This window comes from Paramacrobiotus metropolitanus, unplaced genomic scaffold, assembly GCF_019649055.1.
Source record: "Paramacrobiotus metropolitanus isolate TYO unplaced genomic scaffold, Prichtersi_v1.0 Parri_scaffold0000031, whole genome shotgun sequence".
NCBI lineage: Eukaryota > Metazoa > Tardigrada > Eutardigrada > Parachela > Macrobiotidae > Paramacrobiotus > Paramacrobiotus metropolitanus.
In genome coordinates this window covers 979,368-994,025 of record NW_026570251.1, presented here as the reverse complement: position 1 = coordinate 994,025, position 14,658 = coordinate 979,368, and the positions used below count along the sequence as shown (strand labels likewise).

At 42.2% G+C, this 14,658-nt stretch overlaps 3 protein-coding genes across 3 annotated transcripts; 2 read left to right on the top strand and 1 right to left on the bottom strand.

Annotated features, from left to right (window-relative positions):
* Nucleotides 1-3,963: 3,963 nt before the first annotated feature.
* Nucleotides 3,964-5,581, top strand: LOC129588855 (uncharacterized). Its single transcript, XM_055483252.1, has 3 exons — nucleotides 3,964-4,094; nucleotides 4,523-4,669; nucleotides 5,433-5,581. The coding sequence occupies exons 1-3, from the start codon at nucleotides 4,013-4,015 to the stop codon at nucleotides 5,558-5,560; spliced, it is 357 nt and encodes a 118-aa protein (XP_055339227.1). The 5' UTR covers nucleotides 3,964-4,012; the 3' UTR covers nucleotides 5,561-5,581.
* Nucleotides 5,582-6,141: 560 nt separating this feature from the next.
* On the top strand, nucleotides 6,142-8,492 carry LOC129588793 (uncharacterized). Its single transcript, XM_055483177.1, has 5 exons — nucleotides 6,142-6,361; nucleotides 6,826-7,009; nucleotides 7,151-7,389; nucleotides 7,641-7,790; nucleotides 7,924-8,492. Exons 1-5 carry the CDS (start codon nucleotides 6,280-6,282, stop codon nucleotides 8,235-8,237), a joined length of 969 nt encoding a protein of 322 aa, XP_055339152.1. The 5' UTR covers nucleotides 6,142-6,279; the 3' UTR covers nucleotides 8,238-8,492.
* A 5,098-nt stretch (nucleotides 8,493-13,590) lies between these two features.
* LOC129588758 (uncharacterized) lies at nucleotides 13,591-14,433 on the bottom strand. Its single transcript, XM_055483123.1, has one exon. The coding sequence runs from the start codon at nucleotides 14,431-14,433 to the stop codon at nucleotides 13,591-13,593; it is 843 nt and encodes a 280-aa protein (XP_055339098.1).
* Between the last annotated feature and the right edge of the window lie 225 nt (nucleotides 14,434-14,658).

Below are 14,658 nucleotides of genomic sequence, written 5' to 3'. Positions count from 1 at the left end.
CCTTCAGAGTCAGAGTCAGACTTTGGGCGGTCAGAGTCAGACTTTGAGTAGTCAGAGTCAGAGTTTGAGTGGTCAGAATCAGAGTCAGAGTTGGAGTCTAGGCCTCTACAGGCCCCTACCGGAACACGGCGCAATAACGCTGCTCCCACCGGTAACCGCGCCTTCCACAAAGCCACAAACAGCCCCTCTTTGCGACAGTAACTGCATGCAGTACGACGCCTACGTTAACTTGGGAGTGAAAGCCGACTTACCGTACCGCGTATGTATCTGCTCTTCGGACGGTGGTGTCCTGTATGGTTACTACACAGCTGTAACAAAGACCATACGATGACAATTAATACCATAATTGTTACAACAACGAGTGCTTAACTTACCGGCAGATGTTGTGTAATTATTTATTTTTGTTTTGCAAATGTGTGAATTTGTGGCTGCCCACCCATGACCATCTCTACGAATCTTTATAGTTTTAGAAAATACGTTCACCATACTGTCGTGATCTTGTTTTAATCCCTTACAGAACTCTGTACGTATTTGTCACTTGCTGGATGGCACCATTTTTTTCCGCGAAAATCTTCTTACTGATGGCCCTTATATATGGGGAAAACAATAGCATGGTGTTTTCATAGCATTGAATTACTCTTGAATTCAGTGAGATTGAAGAACGGCTAACATGGAACACCTTGAACGCCCGGCTGGGATGCGCCGCATCACGTACACTTCAAATTGACTCCGAATATTGAACACTTGCCTTACAACGAACACTTTTAAAGGAACCGCAGATGTTTAGATTCCACAGGTATTCTGTTTATGTAAGCGGAAAATATGCTTTCTGTTTATTTAACCGGCTGATAGCAGGAAGATTATTATTATTGCAACGCGCATCTAAAAGGTTAAGAGGGTCTGTTTCCTTGATACCCATTCAACCGTGCGTAACGTATTACTCTTGTGCTGTTGAATGAAACATGTTAAAAATTAAAATCTACAAGCGCAACATTCTCGTCCGTCGTCTCTAAAGTTTTTAACTGTACTGTACAATGCATAAGTTTTTCATTACTCGAGCATTCCTCGAGTTTTTCATTACTCGACATTTCTCCCATACTTCCCTCTTCACTGACACGGTGCTTACCTTTAGAGCATTTAAAGCGCATGTTACGGCAATTTTTTTCCACTCAGCTTATCTTATTCTACCCTTGTCTCTCTTGTACTGTATTTCTGGTGCTTTTGCAATAAGTATTTAAACATCTTGCGTATCACAGCATGGTCCGGGTTCTTAAATTACTGTATCATGTTATTTATTTATTTAACTGTTACAGGATAAACCCCATGTTCCAGATTCACAGCATGGTCCCGATGCCGAAATTACTGAGTTGTTTTATTAATTCTGATAGATTTTGTAGAGTCACATGTCGCAGCAGAAGTCCAAAATTATTGCCTTTTTATAAGGATAACTTGTTTATCACACATTGAAAGTGTCCTTCATAGCACGGATTAAGTGTGAAAATTAGTATTTTATTTATTTATTTAACTTATTTGCCGTACTGGGAGGCTTATAATTTTTACAGCGTGTTTTGAATGCTGAAATTACTGTACATACAAGTACCTATCTATGCCGTATTTTATCCGTTTAACTGGTCGACAATGTGAGCTATCAAACACAAAATGTAGCACTGCAGAAATTTCTTGCTGTATCATTTTATTTATTTAACTGGTTAATACTAGTAGGCTATTGTCGGTGTATCTCTTATACGAAAAGTAAATATCTTAGAAAGAGAAAAGTCTCTTCTTAGATAGTCACTTATTCTTTGCTTGTTAAATTTGTTGGCTAACAAAGTAAATTTCACTCGTAGTAAGCCTATGTTGAAGTGAAACTTATTAATTTTCTCATTATGAATCTTCAACGTCTTGCAATTTTTTCTTAGTTCAGGTATCTACACAGTAGCACTTCATTTCGTGAGCAAAATGACGCGCCTAATACCGTCCATATCTGGCACTGTCGTGTTTTTGTCGGCCGGACTGATCGTCGCAGATGCTATATATCCTCTTTCTCACTGTAAGAGCGCTTTTCCTGTATCGCGCTTTGGAAGGCTGTAAAATTATTTAATCATAATTACATAATATATAATTTACGACTAAAAGGCGATAGATATGTGGTGCAGTGAACTGTACAAAATCCGAATGCAATGTCGCATGAGCAAACCGTTTCTTAACGAGTTTGAGCAATACCGTATTATGGGACAGCGCTACTAACGAAGTACCTCTTCGTCATAAAGTGTATTGTTACAAGAAAATATCAAATGAACTCCGGTGTTGTGTATTTAGTTGAAATGGATCGTTTGTGTGGTCAGACCGTGGAGCTGAGCTGCCCTTATGAGGGGTTTATCTTGGTCGGGACACTGCGCTACAGCACCTTTCCCACCGGCAACTGTACCGTTCACATTGCCACAAAGACCCCAGGCGGCAACTGCAGAGTAAAACCAACGTGGTACCTGAATATCAAGTCAGTACTCCCTCCCGTCTGTTGCCCGTTATTTGTATTGAATAGTTCTGCTCCTTTTCCAGTGACTAGTGAATTTAACCTAGAATGCATATTGTGCTTTACATCTGAAGTCTAAACCCATGAGAAGATCGAGATGGTTTTTTTTCAACGTTTAAGTTTTAATTGTGCACTAGTTAGTAGTTATCGTTACCGTAATCGTGTTTGCAGGTTGGTTATTTAATTGCTATAGTTTATTAGCCGCTCCAGCTAACGGAATCTTTCTCTGACTAATGAGATTGCAGTACAATAATTTTTGCAAAATACTTTATGCAGTTAAACGGAGGCGTTTAAGTGGTTTAACCCTCCGTTTAACTGTATGGCTATATCTTTATCTTTTTTATTTAAATTCAGTCACAATTTACTTAACTGTTGGCGCTGGCAGTTGTCACATTCTGGCTAACTAGGCCGAAAATTTCAGGACTTACTAATCCGTTCATAAAAAAATTAAACGTCGAGTGCGTTTGAAGTAGAAATTATTCTTCTACGAAAATAAATGGTGGGTAGCAAAAAAGGGAAAACAACAAATATCACCACACCTGAATACTCGTGACCATTTACACTGGACTTCAAAATAGTCTTACCCTCAGGTATGTATAGCGCTATTACTGCGGGTGTTACTACCATTATGAAGTCCACTGTACCCGTTATCCGGCAGCGTGCAAAGCTGACCATGCATGATGCAACCACTTCGTGAGCGGTAACCAGAGCGTAACTGCTAGCGTGGCACTTTAGCTGGCGTGGTTATGAGTGGTGATCCGTCGTTTCGTCGACCATCACTTCGTTGATCCCAGTCAGGAAGTCGGGCTGGCGTTTTGCTTAAGCCTCTCGCTTTGCTAGCGTTTGCTTATTTCGTTTTTCTTAAGTTTCGAAGGGTTCTTCGGTTGTTTGGTTTTTTTAGTTTTCTTGAGCGTGTTTTGTATACGAGTTCTCAGGCTCTCACATATGTCTATTGGACTAATTTTAGTTTTCTTACTTTTCTTATGTTTCTGATGTTAAATTCTTATTTCTAATTATTCTTTATTATTCTTCTATTCTTATTTCTAATTCATATGTTTAGGATTTCTCTGGCTCTTTGGTTTCTTTCACTGTGCTTAGACTTCTTATCTTTCCTCGTGTTTTCTTAGTCGTTGTCCTAATGTTAATCGACGTCTTGCTGTCGATCTTGTGACAATCATAGTCGGCATAGTTTCTGCGGTCCGTTATGAACCACATGCCAAGACGTACCCGTTTGGTATTTGAGAACGCCGAAGTAGATTGGTGATTAAAGAAGATCCAGCATGTTCGAAATTATCTGTACTAATTTACAGGAAATCGAACATTCCCGAAGGCGCCGCACTGCACATCCTCCGGACGGGCAACGGCACGGACTGGACGAAGGTGAAGATTATCCCTGGTGGGCGTAGTTCAGCTAACCCCTATCCCACTTCCGTGGCCCAACTGAAAACCCATGTCATCTCCCAGAAGACGCAGCTGAGAATGATGTACAGTGGAGACGGAAATCACCATGCGACGAATTCCAGTCATTATGAACTGGAGATCGATTACAACGTACTGAGCGGTACGGTATTCTAACAATGGGAACTGACTTTCGTAACGCTTACACATTCAGCCTTCTTCGCTAAAGCCGATCCGATTGTGCGCTTTTTAACGCAATTTTCGAATACTTTCTCGCATGTAAAAACACCAATGGTATCCGTGCCTTTAAAGAGGATGACAGTCACCATTTCTTCCCATTACTTTTAAACTTTGAAAATACGTTAAAATTTTTTTCCATTGCAATTTTCATGACTTAGCAATTGAATAAGCGATGTTCAGACAAAAGTGAACAAACTCGCCTACAAAACAATGAAAAAAATTTTGGAAGCCCAAGCGCGCAAAAGCGCGAAGCGGGAAGCTGACTATTGTTTCTACTTATTTGAGGCTGACTAATTTCCTGAACGGCCAAAAACGCTGCTTGACTAATATTGTCGCGGTTTCACTGCATAGACAACAGTAATCCGGTTGCTGTATGGTGTGAAGCGCTGGGCGCTTACGTTCACCAGGATTTTGCCTGCGAGGGAGATCGCCTCACATGTCCCAGTGATTACTACGACACCGTTAATCGGAATCCCGCCACTGGTTTTGGTGCTTGCGGTACGAGATGTATTCAATTACTAATTGCTAGTAAACACTTGCAGTCTTGAACAATGACGTTGTTTGTCACGTAACACGATATTTATCGCGCACAACATACGAACAAACTATTCTGCGTTCGAGAAAACGAAAATTTGCTCAATAATGACGCAGTAACAGTAAAGAAACAGTAACACAAACCGACTCAAAAAAGAAACGTAACTAGCAGATCAAAAACAAACCATCAAGCTGATGCTGCTTCTCGACCGTTCCTAATACACAAGCAGCATTACCACGCTGAATTTCAATGCTCAACCGTTGCAAAAGAAAATGCTTAGCACGCGTTTCTCCAGTATGCTCCGTTATGCGTCTGGCCAGATCGTTAATAAAATCCATGGTGAGGGGTCCGCAGCTGCCCATTGTTTCTAGCGACCATTGTTTCTAATTCTGCGTTAAATACAAAGTTGCTGTAAATAGCCAGGAAAAAATGTTTCAAGTTACGACCGGCTTATTATTATAATAATAAAGTTTGTGTACGGCATTTCTAGTCAACGTTAGCGGACCGGTCTAGCGCGACGGCAACTAATTATTTTCGTAATCTGGATACTATAAAGTACCGGTATGCCATAATATTACTAAACCTTGGTTTGATAATATTTTATGAGTTTGAACAACGATTCGATACTCAGTACTGTTTTCGGTTTAATCTATGTGCTTGACCAGAAATGGCTCTTTAAATGTCCCATTTTCCTCTTGAATTAAGGCATTTTGTGGGCATTTTTAGGTCTGAGCAGTAGTGATATCTTCGGCATCATCATCGGCTGCGCATTTGGCCTGTTAATTCTCGGCATCGGCGGTGTAATCTGGTACAAGCGGAAGGAATGTTTTCTTTGCCCAACGAGAAAACGATAAAGTGGTATTATGAAAATGCTCTCCTTTTTGCCTTATATACGAAGTATTACAAATGTTTTTATTTTGTGCGGATTAACGCTGAATAAAGTATACTTAACTGTGAATACGTTTGTGTCTTTAAGAAAACGTTGCATTTTCTGATAAAATCGAAGAACGCTTCCGTGTTGCCGGTATTAAAATGTACTGCGTTTCCTTCGGAGCGTTTTATTACTCGTATTCTGAACTTCTAACATATTAATTTTATGCATTATGACGAAGGTATTTTAATTATAGCACCCGGAGATGACATCAACGCATCGATGTGTAAAATGTACATAATTAAATATCGGTCGTGACATTCTTTTCCAAGTCTCCACAGATTTAAACACAGTTAACGCTCCGTTCGATTTCCATTGTGAAGACTGAACATGCGCCAATTTTGTGACTCATTTTGCCTAGTGATTTGTGCAAGTTGACACAGTGGCGGTTATCATCGCTGTACTGATAACGTCAAGTTTATCGCCTTGTCGATGTCGTTATCTGATAAGCATTACCGAAATGTGCGCATTTTCTGCATTGCACCTGTCAGTTACAAATCGCCACCACACGTCCACATAATCTCCGTCAGCCGACTTTCATAACGTTATACACAGCTACCTTTCCAGTTGTGCTGTATATTTTTATTTTACACGGAACAAGGAATCTACTTTAGCTGATTGTACAGGATTAACGCGGGCACTATGAACTGGGAAACAATTTTGTTCAGCTGTTTTTTGGTGGTTTTTTATGTTGGATCAGGCTCAGGATTTTATTATCCAATTAGTAAGTGGGAAATAGATGATATGTATAGAGAACCTTTTGGTGAAGCCAGTTCAATTGAAATGGTCGAATTATGCATATATTTTTATCTATTCATGGTGTTTGCTAAGTGTAAATATAAATTGAAAAAGTGTATTTACAAGTACGAACTCATGCTTCGTTTTTAGCGCTAATGCGCAAACAGTGATGGCGTTTGCGCGCGTTGGATGTGATCTTTTTGCACGACATGTTGGTTGATTTTATTAATAAATTTTTAAAACGATGATTTTCCACTGATCGACTGATACATTTCCCCTTTTTTTCGTTCTACGTTATACTTGTACGCCATCTTGTTTACAAAAGTTTTCACGAATATTTTCGCCACAAAATGAATATCTACTGTTTTCTAATAGTTACCTGCTAATTAAACGGTTTAAGGTGCGCTAAGCGTTAGTGTATGAAACATGTATGAATCATGTGCATTACAGCTGATCTGGACGATAAATGTAACCGCACCATCCGAATCGAATGCCCGTGGGCGGTGCTATCCAGTGGGCGTGCCGGGACCTTTCGTTATCGCCGCGTTCCCGCTGGCAACTGTGAGGTCAACATTACTATCAGGAATACATACAGTACCTGTCGGTACACACCAACACTCTACTTCAACATCAAGTACGTCAAGGGAAAGCGTTAATTTTAGACGAGCTCGTGCCGGTAATTTTATTCCAATTTTAACGTAACTGGCGAGAGGAAGGAAGAAGCGTACAACAATATCGGTAGAATCACTGCGTATAAAATCGTTTTTTATGGTAGGAAATCGAGGATCTCCGAAGGCGCCGAACTGCTGATCCACAGCACGCATACCGCCCACGGTTGGCGCTTGGCAAAGCGCATCCCCGGAGGACGTAGTCCGCATAACAGAGATCCGACCTCAGTGGCGCAGCTGAAGACACGGATGCCGTACATGGAATCGCAGCTGGGTCTGGCCTTCATGGGCGATGGACGGACGTCGTCCAGCTACGAATTGGAGATTGATTATGCGGTTCTTGTCGGTAAGCCACTCTGTCGCTATCATTCAACCTACTGTATATTGATTGGTTAATTACAGTAATGATGCAGGAAGTGTTGTCCTACAGTTTATCAAGCGGAATTTCCCTTTAACTGTATAACACTTTAGTTACTAGTACTATTATTTCCCTTAACTGTACGAGCACTTTAATTACTTGTACTATCATTTGGTCGAACCACGGTTTCTTAACACGGTGAAGTACTGCGTTGGTGAAATTTGCTTCTATCACTCTAGATGACAACGAGTACAAAGAAGTGTGGTGTTCTGCGCTGGGCGCGTACATAAACGACGATATTGCGTGTGATGAGGACGATCGTATCACCTGTCCCTATGATTACTACGAGACTATCGGGCTAAACCCTGCCACCGGCTTCGGCGCTTGCAGTAAGTGCTTTTTCCATAACATTTTAAATGTGTCAGAAAACACACCGTTCGACGTTGCTTCGTCCAGTAGGCCTTAGAATCAAGTTCTTTTAACATACAGTAAATGTTGACCAAACTGATTGAATTCATGTAGAGCTGAGCTCCGGCGCCATCGCCGGCATTGTTATCGGCTCGGTATTCGGCGCCGCCTTCCTGTGCGGCTGTTGTGCGGCGTGTTGCTCCAAATCGAAGCCAACAACCACCAGCACAGCGAACCATTCCATCAACAGCACTGTGGTGGTGTCCGGTTATACACCGGAGGAACCCTCTAACGCAGCGCCCCCTTTCCCCTTCCGCGACGACCCACCGCCCTATCCCGCTGACGGATTCTTCCCGCCACTGCCCGATCCCTCCACGCTCCAGGCCACTGCAGCAGCATCGACGAATACCGATCCACCGAAATATTAAAACCTGGAGCAATCGCATTATAAATTTAAACACTTCGAAGTATCAAAAATTCCTGTGATAATGGCACTACATATATCTGTACCAGTAACCCATTCATGCAACCTTCGGACGTTCATTTAAAAGAATTGTGTGATTTTGTAACCGTATTGAGTAACGTAGGATTTAGTGTTCAACCACTCAGTGTCAGTGCGAATACGTGAACGAAAACCTCTGAAAAACCCAAGATGAAATTCAGCAGTTAATGCAGAAACGTTTCGATTAGCCGAGAATAACATTTCTGCAATAATTCACGAAGTTGAAACTGCATCGGTAAATGGTAATTAAAAATTTTGCAAATTTTAAACGCAGAAATCCCAAAGTGATCTTTAGATATTCCTCTCGAATATAAATGCGATTCTTGAAGTACATATTTACCATAAATTCCGTAATTTATCGTAGATACAGGTATTGTCATAAAGTACAACTTCTGTAAAACGTGATCCGCCCTTAGTTTATATTGACCATATTTCTTCTTCCATTACTTCGACATTTTCCGCATTCAGGATACTTCACAATACGGATTTGCGTTCCGGCCACCAGAAACACGGCATTCTCTGTGTTGTTCTACAAGAGAAAACTGATTTTTGTTATTTTCGTGTACAAGTGTGTTTAAAACGATAATGAACCACGAAATCACTTTATCAATCATTTTTGAAGAGTTTTGGTCATCTGGAAAAATACACAGTCGAATACCGCGCCTCTGGTGTCCGGTGTGCGAATCCGGAGTCCATATTGTAAAATTGTCCGGAATGTGAAAAAACGTCAAAATATAGGTATTCTCCTTAAGCATTAACTTTTTTTGTGAGACGTGTTCTCAATAAGATGTTGTCACGACTCGATGGGGGCGGCATAATATATTTATTATGAACTGCCACTGAGGGCGCAAAGAACCAACTGATTGTTGTCAACAGGAAACAAGGGCATACTGCTATCGCGGTTGCCATGCTAGATGAACAACACGCAAAGGTTAATAAAGGACAACACATTTTTATGTAAATATAATCAATTTTCTTAAAACAAGATCACTTCCGTCGCTGCCCAGTAGATAGATGCTAGATGGGCATCACACAGAGGTCACTAAAGGACAACACATTCTCGAGACGTCAGGGCCACTGCACTACGCCACAGATGTACTCGTACATAGAACCGGTGATTCCCAAATATTCCTGTTTACTAGTATAGTTATTTGGCAATTCGCATTGTCTACGTACATTTATCTCTTGATTTGTACTTCTTCTCAAAAATTAAAAAGAATTATTTTCCTTGTTTAAAAGTTTGTAGTAATCTAAAAGTTTCTTCCTATTAACTGCTGCAAATGTTAAATATTTTGTAAAAAGTTGTAGTTTCTGATGCATTGGTTGATTCTTCCTTACAGAGAGATGAGTTGGTGGATGCCAAGTTGCCCAGTGTATGACAGTGATTCTTGTGGCGGACTTAGTGAATCTGCAAAGTTTGGAGCCGGGGAAGATCTACCTGTCTGTTAGCGCTCCTACGGTAAGGTCACTGGTTTTTTGAATAATATTATTATTTGTATTTAACGTTGCAGTTTTTGTTACCGGAAGCATGGAAAATCCTGGATTTATTTTGTAATTCATCAATATACTCGTCATGTGTTACCCAGTGTTGGATTAACTGGTTGACCTTTGTTTTGATATCTGTACAATGTGCGCGTGCTAGCTTGCTACGTTGTTCCTTATAATCCAGATCGTGGCGTTTTTTTTCGCTCGGGTAGTGGTATCGCCCCAGACAGCTTCACCAGGAAACTGCGTAGTGCCGATGATGAAAACTGGTCCGTAATACGGCCTTACGTAATTAGCAACTGCATTAATTTTGACTGATTTAATCTTTATGTGGACCTGCATTCTGGATTGCTTGGCTACTGCGGTCTTCCTTCTGAATCGGCTCTGCACCTTTCGGACAGCGTTACCCGGTAAACGTTCCGTGTTCATTCATCGACTCATACTGGGTTATCAATAATTTTACATGCTGAATGCAAAGATTTAAGACGCTGGTATAGAACGGGGAAAATGAAGCACATAAAACCCCTTCCCGGTACTGCTGCCGTCACCCGGCGGGGTTGTGACGTTTTGGTGTAACATGGCTCATAAGCACCGCGCCGGCTTTAACCAATTCCCTTAGCGATATTACTGCACAGTACGGGATGATATACAAGCTTGTCCGGTAATTTCTGGCGAATCAATACAGCGAATTACAAAAATTTGCGTGTTACGCCAAACTCCACACTACGGCGCGCCACGCCATATTGTTTAAACACGTAACTTGCATTTGGCTGGCTGGTGGCTTGGTACACGCCATATAATTTTAGGAGAATAATAGTAACTGCCTGGCGGAAAGTGGCTAGAAAATGCGGTGCAGTAAGCGACGATCTGACTGCGGAGCGCAAATAGGGAATCTAATAAACGTAGTGAAGTGGCCGTCGTTAAAAGCGCGAACTTCGCGTTAGCTGTACCTTTACGTAGGAAATTACCGGACAAGCTTGTACACTATAGAGCATATCGGAGAAAGCTGCATCACTTGGCTGTACCTGACGGTCACAAGCGCCATGATTAATTTTTATATACATTTTTAATGCCTCAACTACGTTTTATTGTTTTAGAAAATTTAGTTTTAACGGAAACGTTTAGAATCAACGATTTCTGATAGAGGAAAGTTTGCTCTTTCTAATGATGTGTTTTCGTAAAATGACGATAAATATGCACATGTACCGGGCCAAATCCCTTAAATGTGTTGAGCTATGCTGTCACTAGTAAAACTTTTGCATGCCTTTTTGTTTACTTAGTTTTATTGTTATACAAGAAACAGCCTCGGCTTCGCCTCCGCGTTTCTTGGGTTCTAAACTCCTAGGCCGGTTTACGGATTGTTAACTTAGAACGGATAAATCTGAAGAGCCCGATAACAAAAATTTTTAAAAAAAAATGGATGTTTTGGTTTCGTGCAGTCGAACGCAATTACTTTGACTTTACAGATCATTTTTATTAAATTTTCGTAGCGAAAAATCATCCGAATCTAATCACCCACGAGAGTACCACATTCCAAACTAAAAGGACGCTAAGACTGGACAATGGTGCTAGATAGGTCACCCACTAAGAACTTAGCGAGCCCTGTTCTATTTTGCTCAGTAATATTGCAGTTTGGTCATACGTTCACCTAACGGGCTCTGTGCACTGGATAGCATTGGTAGCTCGGTCACTAGATCACTTAACGGAGTTTGTGCACTGGACAGTAGTGGTACCTCGGTCATTCTTTCACCTAACGGGTTCTGGGCACTGGACAGTGGTGGTAGCTCGGTCACTAGTGTAATAATTATGTCAATTGGTATTTTGTATTGTATCTAGGCAAATATTTCAAAGTTTCAAGGTGACCTTTAAGATGGGTTGGATCAATCTGGTCTTGATGCCGGCTCGATATTTTCATAAAAAAAACATGCCGGCCACTTCTGAACTATCCCGGATCTAATGGCGTTGTCCGTTTTTCCAGAAGTTTTATTGTTATAGAGATCTCAAAACTATGGGGCGCCGCGCGTAGTATAGATCTTGTACTTAATAAGCTTCTGTAGTTGAGAGTTAACGGTCGGGTGAAGTTTTGAACTCATATCACGATTTTTAATAGCGGTTGCTACCTGCTACTTCGGTTTTATGCCATAATTTTTTGTCTCCCGACCAGAAGTCCTCTAAACGAAGTGTCCCCGGCGAAATGTCCCGCGACGAACTGTCCCGCGACGATTTGTCACGTAGACGTCGGGTAGTGTACATGTGGGACACTTCCTTGTCGGGGTCCGCGGACCTGAAGGTAGAAAAATGTTTTTGGAGTTTCGTGTTGACGTTGAGTGGTTAGTGATATACGCAGATCATGCGCATCCGAGTCCGATAGGCGTATTTCCGTGTTCAACACGGAAATACGCCTATCGGACTTGGATGCGCATCATTAGGGACCGATCTCCCTTAAATCGTGCATATAAATGCACGCAGGTAGCCAGTTTCTAAAACAAAGTTGACATGGTAACAGCGAAATCCAAGAGAGCCTCTTGTAATACTGCAGCGCGCTACACCACGCCAATTGCGGAAACAGGATAATGATTCCAAATACCATATTTATTGGCACAAATACTATAACTTCATCTGGAAGACTCCCCAGCCGCCTGGCTGTTACGTTAACCTGGTCGTTTCGGTGTCAGTGAGCATCAGTATCACTACCTTCCATGGGACCTTCACCGGCTTACTCGGCCGGCTGTGTCCGGAGCATGCCACGCCCACCGCACAGCGAATCACGCATTGGATGTTCCGTCTCTTGGGCGTTTTGGTGTCCTTTCGAACCAAAAAACGCTCGCTTGAGAGCCGAACTGGTGAAGAAGACACAACAGGAAACGGGTCAAAATACCGGCGACGGGTGTCCCGTAAATGAACGGAAACGGGAATACTTTGGTAATGCCGTGGGTATAAATAAACTTCAATAAATGCCGGAAGAAATGGGGCACGCGGTGAATTTTCGTGGGAGTTCGTTTGGGCACCTGTATTTGCTTTCCATAGAGCACGCATAAAGATGTTGCATTCGGTCCGCGACTGACAATTTCATGGCCAGGACCAAATGACCAATAAATAGGAAAAACGATTAACTGCACACGGACTCATGCTGTACTCGTATTCAAAAACTTGGGCTGTGCACGTTTCGAAACTGAATCCGACATATCTGATCGATTTCTCAAAAAAAATGAGAACAAATCGGCAAGATATTCCATATTAACCATGTAGCCGGCAAATACCGGCAACACGACACGCCATATTTGCCGTGTAACCGGTTTACGCGGCATTTTGCATAAATAATGGAATGGGCGGTAGCGGGATACTTCATATGGACACTAAATAAAAAAGGCGGCACCATAATACGAGCACATACTATACAAAGCGCGACGCTATCAAGCAGTTGTATTATTATTAGAAATGGCAAGACTTCTATTCGGATACGTACACTATATTGTACCGGCTGGTTCTTGACATTAATTTTCACAAATTACTTTACATAATTAGTAAAGCAAGTGTCATGTATTCATAAAAATACAACTTTACTTCATCATCGCCGGCAGTCAACTGATGGTCAAATAGTGACCTGCGTACGTACATCTAGGTTGGCAACCAGACCGCTGCCAACCGCAAGGTTACAGTACATCACACCTTTCCTTCTTATAAAAAAAAGGTTATGACCTTACTCGTACAAAACGTTCAAATTAATACATCAACATGGTAAAATTTACTCGCCCGCGCTTTCCATGCCGTTCATCCCGACTGGAGCTCAAAAGTTACAGGATGTCGTATGGCCTTCGCTCCTCGGCGGAAATGTACTTGTTACTCGTTCGCTCGGGACACTTCCGGGACGAATGCCCTTTTTCGTCACACGTGTTGCACCGCTTGTCGCGGAAGTAACAGCTGCCCGGGGAATGGTTGCGGCGGCCACACCGGTAACACTCTTTCCCGGCACCCTGACTGTTCTTCCTTTCTTTCTGGGAAATCTTGTTGACTTCAGTTTTCATATCGTCCATTTGCAACTCTTTTCTGGTCATTTTTATTTCAATGGCGGCATTCAAGGCGTCCTGAAGTGTTGTCAGTGACTTTGTACAGAGCTTCTTCGTCGCCACTTCATCTTTCAGCCCCATGACGAATGCTGCAATCATATTCTTCTCCCTTACATCGTCCGGAAAGTTGCATGTCTCCGCCTTTGCCCGAAGGTCACACGAAAACTGGATCAAGGTCGCTTCCGGCTTCTGCTTTGTACTAAAGAATTTCACCCACTGGGCGATCCACATTGTCGGTACCGTGTAAGCAGAATCCAGGCGTGCGTATAGGTCGGCGATCGGTAAATCCATCGGTTCTTGCGGCTTGCACATCTTTGCCAAAAGTTCGAATGGCTCCGGACTCAGGGCATCCAGAAGAAAGGCCACATGGTAATCCGTCGGTACTTTGATCAGGAAGAGATGATTCTTCAGTCTCAGCTTCCAGTACGGCCATTCCATTGTGGCGGGGTCGAACGGCACAATCCTTAATAATTGTTGTCCCTTTCCCGCTTCCGCTCCGGCAGCAGCAGTGGCTGCGGATAGTGATGGAGGCCGTGCGGCACTGCTAGTATTACCCGTAGTCGTAGACATAGTTGCCTTTTTAAATTATCTTAGGCCTTCACGCCAATGTCATGTATTCATAAAAATACAACTTTACTTCATCATCGCCGGCAGTCAACTGATGGTCAAATAGTGACCTGCGTACGTACATCTAGGTTGGCAACCAGACCGCTGCCAACCGCAAGGTTACAGTACATCACAGCAAGCAAACGAAATTCAAAGACGTTCAATAAAACAATTACCAAGTGCAATAAT